At 45.4% G+C, this 14,001-nt stretch overlaps 1 protein-coding gene across 2 annotated transcripts; it reads right to left on the bottom strand.

The window, feature by feature from the left end:
- Window positions 1-67: 67 nt before the first annotated feature.
- Mrps23 (mitochondrial ribosomal protein S23) lies at window positions 68-9,562 on the bottom strand. 2 transcript variants are annotated; one of them, XM_010620238.3, is made up of 5 exons: window positions 9,439-9,562; window positions 8,515-8,685; window positions 2,511-2,588; window positions 2,200-2,323; window positions 68-1,721 (listed from the first exon to the last, which is right to left on the bottom strand). In XM_010620238.3, the coding sequence occupies exons 1-5, from the start codon at window positions 9,480-9,482 to the stop codon at window positions 1,593-1,595; spliced, it is 546 nt and encodes a 181-aa protein (XP_010618540.1). In that variant the 5' UTR covers window positions 9,483-9,562; the 3' UTR covers window positions 68-1,592. The 2 variants fall into 2 exon arrangements, with proteins under 2 accessions (XP_010618540.1, XP_010618538.1); XM_010620236.3 differs by having other exon boundaries at window positions 70-1,724; window positions 9,439-9,559.
- Between the last annotated feature and the right edge of the window lie 4,439 nt (window positions 9,563-14,001).

Below are 14,001 nucleotides of genomic sequence, written 5' to 3'. Positions count from 1 at the left end.
GTGCTGGGATTACAGACGTGCACCACCACACCTAGTCAATTTTAAACCTTTTAAAGAAAAGAATGAGGTCAGACGTCCATTCTCCCCAAGAACACCAGAGGGGCCTGCTAAAGGCTTTTCCCCAAACTAGGGGAAAGGTTCTGAATTCCCCACATAAACATCACACCTTGCCCTGTGTTCTGATCACTGAGGCTTACCCTGGAGAAGCACTGTGTGACAGCAGTTGCCTCCCCATGCTGAGACAGGCTCTTCCTGCCCCTCCTCCTGAGGCCCATTCTCATACACTGCTGGTGAGGAGAACTGAGCTTATCATCACGACTGCTTATAGGTCCTCTTCCCAAGGTCTGGCCAGATGCTTGTATCCGATGTCTTTAGTTTTGTTGTTTGAGACAGGGTCTTGGTCTGTAGTTCAGGCTGGCCTCCAATTCAGTGATCCTCCTGCCTCGGCTTCCTGAGCACTGGGGATATAGGCTTGGGTCACTACAGCCATCTGGCTTCCTACTAATGTCTTTGAAATCTCGTCTAAAGCAAAGCGTTCCCCAAACACAAGGGATATAAAGTGACAAGCCGGGCGGAAGAGGAAGCAGAAGGTGGCACGGCTGAGAGCTACTTCCGCCTTGGGGACTCACAGACCTTCGGGAGGGGGACAGGCTGTGAGAGGTGGACCCTACCTTTCAGCCCAGCAGAAAGAACCTTTGGACAGAAGAATCTCGTGAGTTTGAAAACAAGGAATTTCTGAAGCAGCAGCTTATTGCTGTTAGCTGAGAAGTTTAGCATGGCTACACATACGATCTCAGCTACAATCTGAGGAGGATGTCATTTATTAACTACAACACCGGGAAGTGAGGAGCACCGGACACTTGGCGAGGAGGATGAGCACAGCTGCAGAGACAGGATGTTCGTGGAGTCATCTGCAACGGCCGCCCCGGCTGCCCCACTGACCCAGTCACCTCCAGGGATGCCGTCTGGACCTGTAACCGTATATTCATTCTCTCAACAGTTTCTACCGGGCAGCCCACCGGGCGCATAGCTGTGTCTGATGCGCTCACTCCATGACACTAAGCTCCAGCGTGAGCCTCCAGCCATCACCGGCAGTGGGTCCTCACTGCAAAGCGCAGGTCAGCTTGGCCTCTCGGGCGACGTTGGTAACTGCAGAGCAGAGGCGTAAAGATCACCCGCAGACGGACACAGCCGGCCCCGGGCCATGTGTGCGAGGGAGATTCTGATGGCCCCAGAGAAGATCAAAGCATGGGACAAAAGCAGCGCGTCACAAGCCAGCACGCACAGCCCAGCAGCCTGCTCAATGTCCCATTCAAACAGTCTCGCTAAAGGTTTTCTTCATGTTATTTACAATTTCAGAGTAAATTTACTTTACTAGCAGTACAGATTCTTTATTTAGTAACATCCTAGAATAGAAGTTCACAGAACCGCTTTTTGCGAACCATGATACTGAGCTGTTTGACAACACAGAAGTGGGAGCTAAGAGGAGGCAAACACGGGCCTTGGAGGTCGGAGGACATTTACACAGCTCCACTGTTACAAACAGCTCCCTCCCTCCAGCGCGGCTGCCCGCTACATAGCACACAAGTCCTTCAGGGAGCGGGGAGACCTTTCCACTGCTCCCCGGGTGCCTCCGCATGCTGGTCCCGGCTGCTTTCTTCCTTGGGCTGGCTTCCGTCCAACGAAGCTTGGGGTCTGGCATTCACGTGACTACCTTCCTGCTGCTTAAAAGACCAGACAGAAGCGTGTCACACGGATGTCACCGTTGTCACTCAACGAAAACTGCGGCCATGTAACGAGGTACATTCTGCCACTGAGGAAAAATGTAGCACTGATATCCTGTCAATTTCTTTTATGGAGAATGGTAAACACGACAATGGAAATGTCCACGGAACTGTATTTTGGAGAGAGCCCTGCTGACGGCTCACTTGTTCCAAATAGCAGTGACTACTGCAATTCCAGTACACTCGCTCGGGCAGGACCTGACCTGGGATTTAAGGACACGAGCCAGTGTTGGGGAAAGAACACCAAACTGCTGCTCTTTTACTTCTGCTAAGTAGGGAGAAATACCAACTGTAATGGTGACTTTTTGTGCATCATGGGGATCAAACCCAGGGCCTCACACAGGCGAGACAAGTGCTCTACCACTGAGCCACACCCAGAGCCCAACAAAAACAATTTTAACAATAAAATACTCACAGTCCTCACTTCTACTCGTCTTAAAATGACCCCTTCTGCCAACAAAGCCTTTCCTGTTTCCACAAATAATTTCTCTTCATCTGTTTCTCCAAGATTCTGCAGCTCAACGTACTTTTCCACAAACCTGGAATTCAAGCAGCCACATCTCAGAAACTGTACATCAGGGCTGACAAGATGTGACATCCTAGGAGCGAGCACATCTTCAATAGGTTTCCTATGGCTACATCTGTCTCTCAAGTAGAATTCAACAAAACTTCTCATTCTGACAGTGAAATCCTTGGCGGGAAAGATGGGACTTGAAAATGGCTTACCTTTGACAGGTAGATTTGAAGTTTGGATTGAATAGATCAAAAGCTTTTTGACCAGATCCATAAGCAGAATAAAATTTCCTGGAAAATACAAACAATACAAAAATCACATTTCCTCTTCCTCTGTGCCTCATTTCCCAAGTTCCCCTCAAAGGAAGTAACACTAACCAGTTTTTGGTGTACCTGCCCAGAAATAACCCACCAGCAGGCAAGCACATATGCATCTATCATTCCTAGTCCCACCCACATTCTTTAATCTTTAAAAGATAAGAAATTGTACTCTATATATTTTTTTCTTTTTCTTTTGCAGTCCTGGGGATAGAACTCAGGACCTCGTGCTTGTGAGGCAAGCACAGAGGCACAGAGCCACTGCACTAAATCCCTGACCCTCTCTCTTAAACTGAGGTAAAGCTCACAAATCAGAAACTTAACCCTTTTTGAGCTGGGCTCATTGGTACACCTCTGTCATCCCACTACTCAGGTGGCTGAGGCAGGAGGATCACAAGTTTAGGACCAGCCTGAGCTATACAGTCAGTCTGGACTACAGAAAAACAAAAAAATAATTTTTAAGTAACTCCTTTTAATGACACCGAGTGATACTTAGTACAATCACAATTGTGTAACTATGGACTCCATCCAGTTTCAAACATTTTCACGTTCCCAAGGGAGGTCTTAACACCCATTAATGATTTCTTCCTCCCTCCACCTTGCCTGTTAAACTTATTTCTTAAGAGAATCGGCGCACACAGACTATTTCTAGCACTTTGCTGCTGTAGACACTGCTACAAGGATCACCTGCATCTGTGCGCTGTGCAGAGAACTCTCTGGAACACATTCAGGAAATGAGATTACTGGATCAAAAGACTGCAGCTGTAAATAAGCCTTCCGAGTCACTAATATGCTTCCCAAAGCCACTGCTCCAATGTATACCTTCACCCAAGTCTGAGTGCCTAGTTCCCTGCATTCTGACCAAGTTATATATTCCAACTGTTTGATCTTTGCCAATTTGATAGGTAAGAAACAAAAACTCGCTGTAGTTTTAATTTGCCTTTTTTTATGAAAAAGACTGGCTAACTCTGAAAGTTTAAAAGCAAACTGAATTTCCGGCCGGGCGCGGTGTCGCACACCTGTAATCCCAGCACTCAGGAGGCTGAATCAGGAGGACCACTGTGAGTTCAAGACCAGCCTGGGCTACATAGTGAGTTCCAGATCAGTCTCAACTACACAATGAGACCCTGTCTCAAAAAAACAAAACAAAACAAAGCAAAAAACAAACTGATTTTCCTTTTCTGTGAGCTACCCAGGTTCTTTGCCCATTTTTCTGTCTGGTGGTTGCCATGGACTGACTGTTTGTGTCCCCTAAAATTCTTGTGTCGGAACCCTGATCCCCACGGAGATAGTTTGGAGATGAAAAACAAAACAAAACAAAGCAAAAAACAAACTGATTTTCCTTTTCTGTGAGCTACCCAGGTTCTTTGCCCATTTTTCTGTCTGGTGGTTGCCATGGACTGACTGTTTGTGTCCCCTAAAATTCTTGTGTCGGAACCCTGATCCCCACGGAGATAGTTTGGAGATGGGACATCGGGGAGCCTGGGATGCAGCTCGTGGAGGATCAGAGGGCTTAGAAGACAGGAGAAGGCCTGCTTCCTCTCTCTGCTCTCCCCTATGTGAGGACGCAGCAAGAAGATGGTCCTCTCTGCATCAGGGCTCTCACAGGAACCCGACCATGCTGGCAGTCTGGTCCCAGATATTCTGACCTCCAAAACTATAAGGTTTATAAAGTTATTTTATTTACAGAAGTATATTTCTGTTTGCTGAGGTCTATGGAATTTGTTATAACAGTCCAAAAACAAGCAGTGGTCTTTTCCTTGTCAGTTTAAAAGCAAACTATACAGCCATATAAATAGAACATCAGTCCTTGGTCATTCATTGTTACAAAACTTTTTTTCTCTTTTTTTTGGTTGTCTTTTGATTTTGCTTCACAAATGATGCTAAGGTATAAATTAAACAATGAGCATCCCGACTGCCAGGTACACAAAATAGTACTGCGCAAAAAGGTACCAATCTCTCCAGAGATCGAACGTCCTACCCTGAATTTCCACATAGAGAAAGGATATACTTGTTTTGCTACCTTAAGGAACTGAGATGGAAAAAAGAAAAAGTCCTAAAAGATAATAAAGACTATCAATTCCATTTTCTTGCCTCCAAGAATAGTGTAAAAATAATTTCAATTAGGTATAATCAGGACTGGGGATGTAGCTCAGTGGTAGAGCCCATACCTAGCATATAAAAGGCCCAGCACTGCAAGTGAAACACATCAATTAGGCACAAGCACTGGTGTTAACATTAAAAACTAAAAATAACAAGAACCATACAAAATCTAGGCGATAAAAACTAAGTATTTGAGAGGAAGGTTGGTCAGTAAATTCCCAGTGAGTGATTTACACTTAAAGAGTTAAGCAGTGTACACAGGGAAGCTGAATTGGCCACAGATGGGATTCCTAATCCATAATTCTTGAAGTTGCTTCAGAGCACTAACAAAATACTTATGGTTGTTCTCCAAAGAGCCCCAACCTCGACCCCCCATCCTCCTGACATCAAGGAATGTTTTTCTCTCATGTCTCCCTCCGCTAGCTGTGTGGTTCATTCATTCATCCGCAATGTCTTCACCGGAGAGACAGCGAGCACTGGGCTAAGCACTGACATGACAAGGATGAGTGAGACACAGTGTGCACACGGCAGTGTTCGATGTAGGTATGAATAAGGACATCTGCCTGGTATGCACAGCAATTAAAACACTCTAAGACCGTAACAGGTGCAGTATAACCAATTACTCAGTATACAGAAAGGGTGGCCTAACACTGGGAGGCAGCAGAGAACAACATCTAGGAATGTGATAGCTGCACTGTTCTTTACTATGAAAAAAGCAGAAGGGACAACAAGCACGGTGGCACACGCCTATAATCTCAACACTTTGGGAGGCTGAGGCAACTGAAGACCACAAGTTCCAGCCCACAGTGGGCAATTTGGTAACTCAGTGAGATACTGTGCCAAAATTAAAAACAGAAAAAGGGCTAAGGATGTAGCTCAGCGTGAAGGGCCTGTGTTCAAGCCCCAGTATCACAAAAAACAGACAGAGAGACAGATTTAAAGACATTTTAAACAAGGTTGGTGGAAACCATTAGAGGTATATTTTTGAAGGTTATTCATGTTTGAGGGAAAAGGAGAAGCAAGAAGGGAATGAGATTGAGGAATAAACATTTCTACTTGTCTCAGCGCCTGATTTGCACTTTGAAAGTGACTCAGGAAAAGATATTTGAATTACTGAAAAAGACCTTTCTGAATAATGTAAATTTAAAGGTAATAAGACCTCCAAAAAGAAAAAAATTGAAATCAGACATACAAGCTTAAATATTGCATAGTTTCTCTATATGAGAAACCTAAAATAGAAATAAAGAGTAAAATATGAGATAGATAATAGGAAACAGGGAGATAGATCTTTTGTAAAAGGGAAAGAGACCAAGAAAGGAGGGAGCAGGAAGGGAGAAGGAGGTAAAAAAAAAATTAAGATGTGTTAGATACATGTATTATATATACTGCAAACATGTACTAATACAAATAAAAAAATTTAACTTACAAAATTTAAAAGTATATGTTGGTAGAAGGTATGGTGGTATACACCAATAATCCTAGCACTCAAGAGGCTGAGGCAGGAGGATCACAGCAAGTTCGAGGCAAGCCTGGGCTGAATAGTGAGTTTAAGGCCAGCCTGACTACATATCAAGACCATGTCTCAAAAAAAAAAAAAAAGTGGCAGATTTGAATACATAAAATATCCTAATGACCAGCACCATGTTTGGCATATAGGAGGCACCACAGAAAACATCTGTAGAAATAATCAACTTCTATACATTAAAAAAAAAAGATTTAAATAAAGCATTATCGGGCCAGGGATTTGGCTCAGGGGTACCTGCGCCTGCCTTGCAAAGCACAAGGTCCTGAGTTCAATCCCTGGTACCAAAAAAGAAAAAAAAAAAAGCATTATCAATGGCACATAACATATGAAAAATGTCTGCAATGTATGTCTTTAATTCTACAAATGTAGAATTGTTTGCAATGTAACATTTAATTCTATAATTATTATTGATAATTACTAAAATAGGTAAAAAACAGATTTTTAAAAAGTAAAATTAAAATGGCAACATGAAAATGGGGAAACTTACTAATCAAAGAAATAGAAATTAAAATCTCTAGACACTATCTTAAAACTATAGCAGAAAAAAATCTAAATCTAAATAACTATCAATGTTGACAAGGATACAAAACTCTCAGATACTGCTAACTAGAGAATAAAGTAGGACAACTTTTTAAAAAATATCAGGTAAAAGTTCACAAGGTCTTACCTAATCAATTCTAGCAGTAGAAATCCACCTTATGGGAATGATTAGTGTTACAGTGAAAGATATATGTATATATTCAAAACTACTATTTATTTGTTTTGGCTAATAATAAATACCATAAATAACCAATACAAGGACAATGATTAAATTACAAAATACTCACAACAGGTTAATGTATTTTAAAATGTGTAATAACATGATAAAATGTTCACAATGTTAAGAAGGACACAAATTATTTGTATCATATATTACTGATTTTATATGTATGTAGATGTATACACGCATAGAAAAGACAGACAGACCCAAAGGATAATAACAATAATGGTTATCGTGTGTGGTACTGGAGATCAAACCCAGGGTCACCGTATCATAAAACTACATCTCCAGACATTTTTTTACATTTTATTTTGAGGACCGGGTATTTAGCTGAGCGGTTTGGTGGCCTGCCTTGCAAGCGCAAGGACCCGAGTTCAATCCCCGGTACCAAAAAAAAAAAAAAAAAATTTTATTTTGAGACTGAGTTTCCCAGGTTAGTCTCAAACTTGTGATCCTCCTTCCTCAGCCTCTTGAATAGCTGGGATTGCAGGTTAATATTTATTGAAGGTTTATTTTGTGCCAGGCACTGAACTAAAATCTTTATAAGCATTTTCTTATTTCCCCTTTACAATTCTATGAGGTATTATTATTGTATCTTATCCTACGAAAACTGTGCTTACAGGATAATTTGTGCAAGGTTCTAAGTCAGTGATCCTCCTTCCTCAGCCTCTTGAATAGCTGGGATTGCAGGTTAATATTTATTGAAGGTTTATTTTGTGCCAGGCACTGAACTAAAATCTTTATAAGCATTTTCTTATTTCCCCTTTACAATTCTATGAGGTATTATTATTGTATCTTATCCTACGAAAACTGTGCTTACAGGATAATTTGTGCAAGGTTCTAAGTCACAGGGCTTCCTTCAAACTACTGTCTTTAGATGGTGAGATTACAGGTGATTTGTGCTTTCTTTATGCTTTTTCTTTGTTTCTAAATTTTACACAATAAGCATGTATTACTTTTATAATAAAAGAAGAAACAGATGCTAGAGAAGTAAAGCATGCAAGCACAATCCCTCAAATTTCTAGTGATGATTATTTCAAATTCCTTGGACTTTTGAAAGGTCTTTCTGTCTGAGTGCCTTCAAAGACCCCAACTACTAGGCCATAAACCATGTTCCCCCTTCTCCACTCAGAGAAGGAGGCACAATGACCAACACAAGTCTGAAATTAGAGATGTCATTCCCAACCAGCCACCCTCCCGTGTAACCAAAGGGAGTTAAGCACCCTCAGTCTCCTGTGTTGAAAAAGGGTTACCAATAGTACAGTGCCTTGCACTACTTAGATGTGTGAAAGACAGGCAGCTACACCTGCTCCACATTCCACTTCTCACAGCTTCTGTTTCCTCTCACCTTAGGAAGGACTGCTATTGCCCCACTTACTATACATGATCATCTGTCTCCGCCAGGCAAGCCCCTGAATCAAGGTCTGCTTCAGATTACCAGGCTGCTACTTAAACCGTCTTTCTTTCTCAAGTCTGTTGCGTCCTGATGACTACACGGGCTGCACACTCACGCTCTAATCTGATCCTCGGGGTACAAGATATCCTGGATGTGCGCTTTGGCTTTGCCATATCGCAAGCGGGGCCTTCGGAAGACCGGCTCCCTCAGAGGCGGGAAGGCCTTATATATGTCAAACCAGAGGGGCTTCTTCTTCAACACCTCAACCCGAAGCAGGTCCCGAGTCCTTAGAGAGGGAACAGAAGCAAGGTCAGTGCATTGCAACAGTTGCCACAAGCCCTGAATCTGGCTGGCACAGCCTGGTACATCAAAGACTGTGCAGTCCGATGAACACGAGGAGGACGGGTTCTGAGTTCTGGGATTACAGGCTTGCGGCACCATGCTCAGCAGAATACTTTTTTTTTTTTTTTTTACAAGTTAAACTCCAAAACACACATAAAAGGAGAAAAAAATTCTCCATTCTCCCTTCGCAGCCTCCCGCCCCCATATTCACAGCCTGGTGTGTCGTCCCACACAGTTTCTATCCTCAAACACAGACACAAAGATGGAGGTTTGTTTTTGTTTATGACAGGTTAGGATCCCTCTGACAGGTTAGGGGTTTCTGCAGGAAGGATCCCCACCTCCAGGAAACACACCGCCACATCCCACGCCAGCCTAACCTCGCTCAGGGGTGACCCCTCTATCTTCTGGGGCGCACCCCCTCCCACGTCCCGTCATGGAAAATGCAAGGACATTAGAGTTAAGGCCATCAGTCTCTTCCTCGAGAGGGCCAACTGGGGGTGGAGGGTGCATTCGCTAAAGTGACATGAATGTGAGGAGGCGCAGACAAACACAACTGCTCGGAGGCAGAAAAGCATGACAGCCTCACTCGGCTAGAACCTGCAGGAGGCTTCGCCCAGCTCGCCCAACGAAAAGCGTGACCCAGAGAACCCCTTCCTGAGGGAGGCACTCTCAGCCCACCCCGACTCCTAGCACACACCGCGAGAAGACGCTCCCCACGGTTTCCAGCCGGCTCCCAGCCATGGCCCCGCACCGGACAGAAGACAATCAGCCGCAACCGGAACCGGAAGCAGGTAAAGTCAGTATAAATTGCCCGCCGAGCCGAGGATCGCGCGTTTAAACCGCAGCCCCATCCGGCGGGCGGGGTCAGGCAGAAGCAAAAGATAAGCCGAACAGACGCGCTCTGGGGCTTCTTGCCAGATTCAGACAAGAGCATTCGATAGCCGAGCCAAAGGGGGGGGGGTGCGCCAAACCCAAGCAGAAGTAGTAAGTGACCTATCTAGGGGAAGGATTGAGTATAGTGCTTGTTTTACTCTTTCTAGTTTTATGAAGCCAACTCCTTTCCAGAAAGTCGGGCCCCGCGAAGATAATTCTGTGGGGGTAGGTCGGGTCTGAGGCGCAGCTTACTGATGGGATAATAGAGGCAGAGATTTGAAGTCAGTAGTTCTAGGGCTGGACTCAGCCTAATCTTGGTCAGTCACAGGCTACGAAGAAGGAAAACGAGCACGGAAGGGCACATTCCCAAATCACACTGAACTTCAGGCTGTATAGCGCTCGCCACCTGAGCCCTTGGTCCCTGGAGTGCCACCGGCGTGTCCACAGTCACAGAGTTGCTGCCTGCCCTCGGCTGGAGAAGCCTCTGCCTCGCTGCTCCTTGGATCTTGAAAAGTGAAAGTGTCCGAAAAACGCAGATTCCGAAGAGAGTACTCCAAAATCCGGGGAAAATAATTCTCGTCGTTAAACTGTTAAAAATAGGGTACTGGGATGTAGCTCAGCAGTCATACTTCAGGGGAAGTACATAGAAACTAAAGCATAATGTGATCAGGGTACTTGTGCAGAAGCAGTCATTGCAGCATTATTTGTAATGGGAGAAAATCCACCAGAAAGTGACTAGAAAATTATGACTCATATATTCTAGGGAACCCTGTGCATCTATTAAAGTGAAGCCAGATCCATAGCTATTTGCCTAGATTAACATCTATAGCTTATGGCTAAATGAAAAGGGAAGTTTCAAAAATGCCTTTAGTGGGCTCCTAACCTGTCAGAGGAAAAATAAAAACAAACCTCCATCTTTGTGCCCGTGTTTGAGGATAGAAACTGTGTGGGACGACACACCAGCCTGTGAATATGGGTGGGGAGGTGTAAAGGGAGAATGGAAAATTTTTTTCTCCTTTTATGTGTGTCTTGGAGTTTAACTTAAAAGAAAAAAAAAAAGAAAGAAATTGTATTCTGCTGGGCATGGTGCTGAAAGCCTGTAATCCCAGAACTCAAGAGGCTGAGGCAGGAGTATCGATGAGCCCATTGTGGCCTACTTACTGAGTTCAAGGCCAGTATGAATTACATAGCCAGACCCTGTCTCCAAAAACATTTGTATTTGCTGTATTCATATTTGAGCCCCTCCCCCATCCGGTTCAGTGCTGGGGTGTGAACCCTAGGGACTGCCCTGTGCGGGGCAAACACTTTACCTCCAGGCCACATCTCAGCCCCTCCACCCCTTGTGTTTGTTAGCTTGTTTGGAAACTCGATCTCCATAAATTGCCCCTGTTGGAGGGGAACTTGGGATCCTACAGCCTCAGCCTTCCAAGTAGCTGGGATTACTAGATGGGTGCACCACCCACCGGCTTTGTGATTTTTTTAATCCAGTGAATGTTTTAAATGACTCACAGAAGATCCCTTGGGAGTCCGTTATCTTTGTCGTCAGGAAAAAAAGCCTGAAGTCTTCCCAAAGTCTTCCCATTCCAAGGGAGGCCCCTGAGCAGGGGAAGCAGGACTGTTTGATGAGCAGTTACTACTTGTTTGTGTTATCTCTCAGAATCCACAGCCTGCTCACTAGCTATTATCATGCTCATTACTGATAAGAAAGCAAGGCCCCAGGAGGTTAAGTAACTTGTCTGCTAGGCAACTGATTGAGACAAGATCTAGCTCACCACCCCCCCTTTCAGGACTCTAAAATGCTACCTAGACTCACCTAACAGTGGCTGCAGAGAGGGCCCAGAAAAACGGGCCCGTGAAGCAGAGGAGCAGTGAACGGAGACTAGTGCTGAACTGAGAAGTGGGCTTCACAGCCGCCTCCAGAACACAGAAGAAAAAGTTCGGCTCTGACTCTTGATCCCTGGTGCTGGGGAGGGTGAAAAGACCTCGGGAAGCGCAAACGTGCTCCCAGTTAAATATAGCCTTCCCAGGCCTCCTATCAGCTTGCTAATTCTGTCTCAACCAGGGCTAGCTGCCCGCACAGACCACAGACACACTCCTCTTCTCCCACCAGGGCCTGCCCCCCAAAGTGAGTTCAGTCGCTACTGAAGAATTAGAAGTGCAGGGAGGAGAAGCCAAAGACCCAACTAAAGCTTCAATGTGGAAGAAATTGCAAGGCAGGACTTTTCTCTCTTTTGAGCCGTTGAGGTTGCTCTTTCTGGCATCATAGTTAATGCTTCTGCAACTGAGAGAGCAGAACGCCGGTGGGCAGAGTGGGGGGACCTCCGGATTACAGGAGCATGGTTGACTGGGAGCCGTCGGAGCCTATGAGCCACAGGAAGTGCACACCCGAGTTGTTGGGGAGCTGAGGACAGAAAGAATCGACATTTAGGAGGCTTTCCGTAGTTTTGGGTAGGGACCACCTACTCAAGCTGAAAGTAAGCGCTGGTGAACGACAGTTCCAATGGCTGTTACAGGATCACTGCAGCTGCTGTGTCATAATCCACTCTGCCACCAGGGTGTGCAGCATTTTGATGCTGCCCCACAGATGGCTCCATTCTTGTCATAAACCTTGGAGTGCCTGTCTGACCGTCCTGAGTCCGGAGACATCAGCACCATACTGATGAGTGATACGCCGGGCCGAATGGTGGCTTGATTGTAATAGGGCCCTTGGGGCGGCCGTAACAAAGTATCACAGACCAGGTGAATAAAATAACAGAAGTTCTTTTCTCACAATTCCAGAGCCTGGAAGTCTGAGCTCTAGGCGTCTGCAAGGTTGACATCTTTGCCTTGTAGATGGCTGTTTTCTCCGTGCCTTTGCCTGAACTTTCCTCTGTGAGTGAAGGTCTGGGTCCTAATCCCCTCTTCTCATGTGAACACCAGGCATATCAGGTAGGGTCCACCCTGAAGGCCTCATTTCAAGTTCAGCCCGTCACATCTGTAGGTGCCTGAGCTCGTTCCAGTGTACCTGCAGATCCACACCCCCGCCTGCCATTCTCCACCCTGCTGGGTGCCTCAGAAGGCTGACTTCTGGGACTGATCCTCCAGTCCCTTGCTCTCTGCTTCCAGCTGGATTCCACTTGGGCCTGCCAGGGGGAGTCACTGGCAAAGGACCAGAAGGAGGAGGAGAGTGGAATCAGTCTTCATTCCCGGCTCCCTCTCCCTCCCTGCCCTCCACAAACGCTGGACACAGTCCCTGCCGGGCAGCTGCCCCACCAGGACTAGAGACTGAATGAGGGTCTTCCCACTTAGCTACCTCTCCATCCCTTTTTAATTTTTTTTTTTGAGACATGTTCTTTCTAAATCACTAAGTAGTCCCTAGAATGTAAGTCTTTGGGATTTTGTTTTTTGTTTATTCTTGAGACAGGGTCTTGCTGTGCCGTTCAGGCTGGCCTTGAACTCACTGTGTAGCCCAGGCTGGCCTCAAACTTGAGGCACTCTTCCTGCCTCAGCCTCCTGAGTGCTGGGATTACAGGCATGTGCCACCCTGCCCAGCCTTAGAATGTAAGTTCCCTACATTCTGTGCACCTCTCTGTAACCAGGACCCAGTGAACTGAGGCTAAAGTTCTTTTAAGAAGAACAAGGGAGTTTGTCAGACAGAGAAGAAAAGCATCCCCAATACTGGCATTGGGAAGTAAAAAATGCCCCCATACTGACAAAGTCATGAATACAGCTAATAACCTAAGACAGAGAACTAGGATCAGGGAGCAATAGCTGCTTAGTTTGAAAGGGGGAAAGCAACAATTTACAGTATATGGAGTCAGATATAGAGGCACATGCCTAATATCTCAGCATTCAGGAGGCTGAGGCAGGAGGATCGCTGTGAGTTCAAGGCCAGCCTAGGCTACAGTGAGTACAGGGCCAGCCTGAACTTCCCTGTCTCAGAGAAAAAGGAAAAAAGTATATAGAATACACAGTATTCGAATTGCAGACCTACTGAGTCCCAGGACAACGAAGAGGGTGCTGAAGAGCGAGGCAAAAGTGCCTTCCCTTAGCTGTGCTGAGAGAGTTCTGGGTGGGAGACTGAGGCAAGAAAATGGCAAACTGGAGCCCAGCCTGGGTAATTTAGCAACTTAGCAAGACCCTGTTTCAAAATAAAAAGTACTGGGGATGTAGTCTCTCTCTCTCTCTCTCTCTCTCTCTCTCTCTCTCTCTCTCTCTCTCTCACACACACACACACACACACACTCACACACACACACTTCAGGAGGATGAGCAGCTTTAGAGATCTGATATACAGTGCCGTGAAGGTCTCACTCCACAATGATCCCTGCTGGGTGTCAGATGGTGAAACTGGAGAAGAGGAAGGCTGGTTAGGAAAGATAAAGAAGTTAGCAGAGGAGAGAAGATG

This window comes from Fukomys damarensis, unplaced genomic scaffold (genome assembly GCF_012274545.1).
Source record: "Fukomys damarensis isolate Sample0158 unplaced genomic scaffold, DMR_v1.0_HiC HiC_scaffold_13, whole genome shotgun sequence".
NCBI classification, from domain to species: Eukaryota; Metazoa; Chordata; class Mammalia; order Rodentia; family Bathyergidae; genus Fukomys; species Fukomys damarensis.
Note: the sequence above shows the minus strand (reverse complement) of the source record. Positions and strands in the feature narration are given on the sequence as shown.

Bases quoted from the DNA above. Each gene is read 5' to 3' on its own strand.
- Mrps23 (XM_010620236.3), bottom strand. From the start codon at position 9,482: ATGGCTGGGAGCCGGCTGGAAACCGTGGGGAGCGTCTTCTCGCG. The intron at 2,589-8,514 runs GTGAGTGTGCAG...TGTATTTTCCAG, and splicing joins CCCGAGGATCAGATTAGAGC to GAAATTTTATTCTGCTTATG. The intron at 1,725-2,199 runs GTGAGTATTTTA...TGGTCTTTTAAG, and splicing joins GACGAGTAGAAGTGAGGACT to CAGCAGGAAGGTAGTCACGT.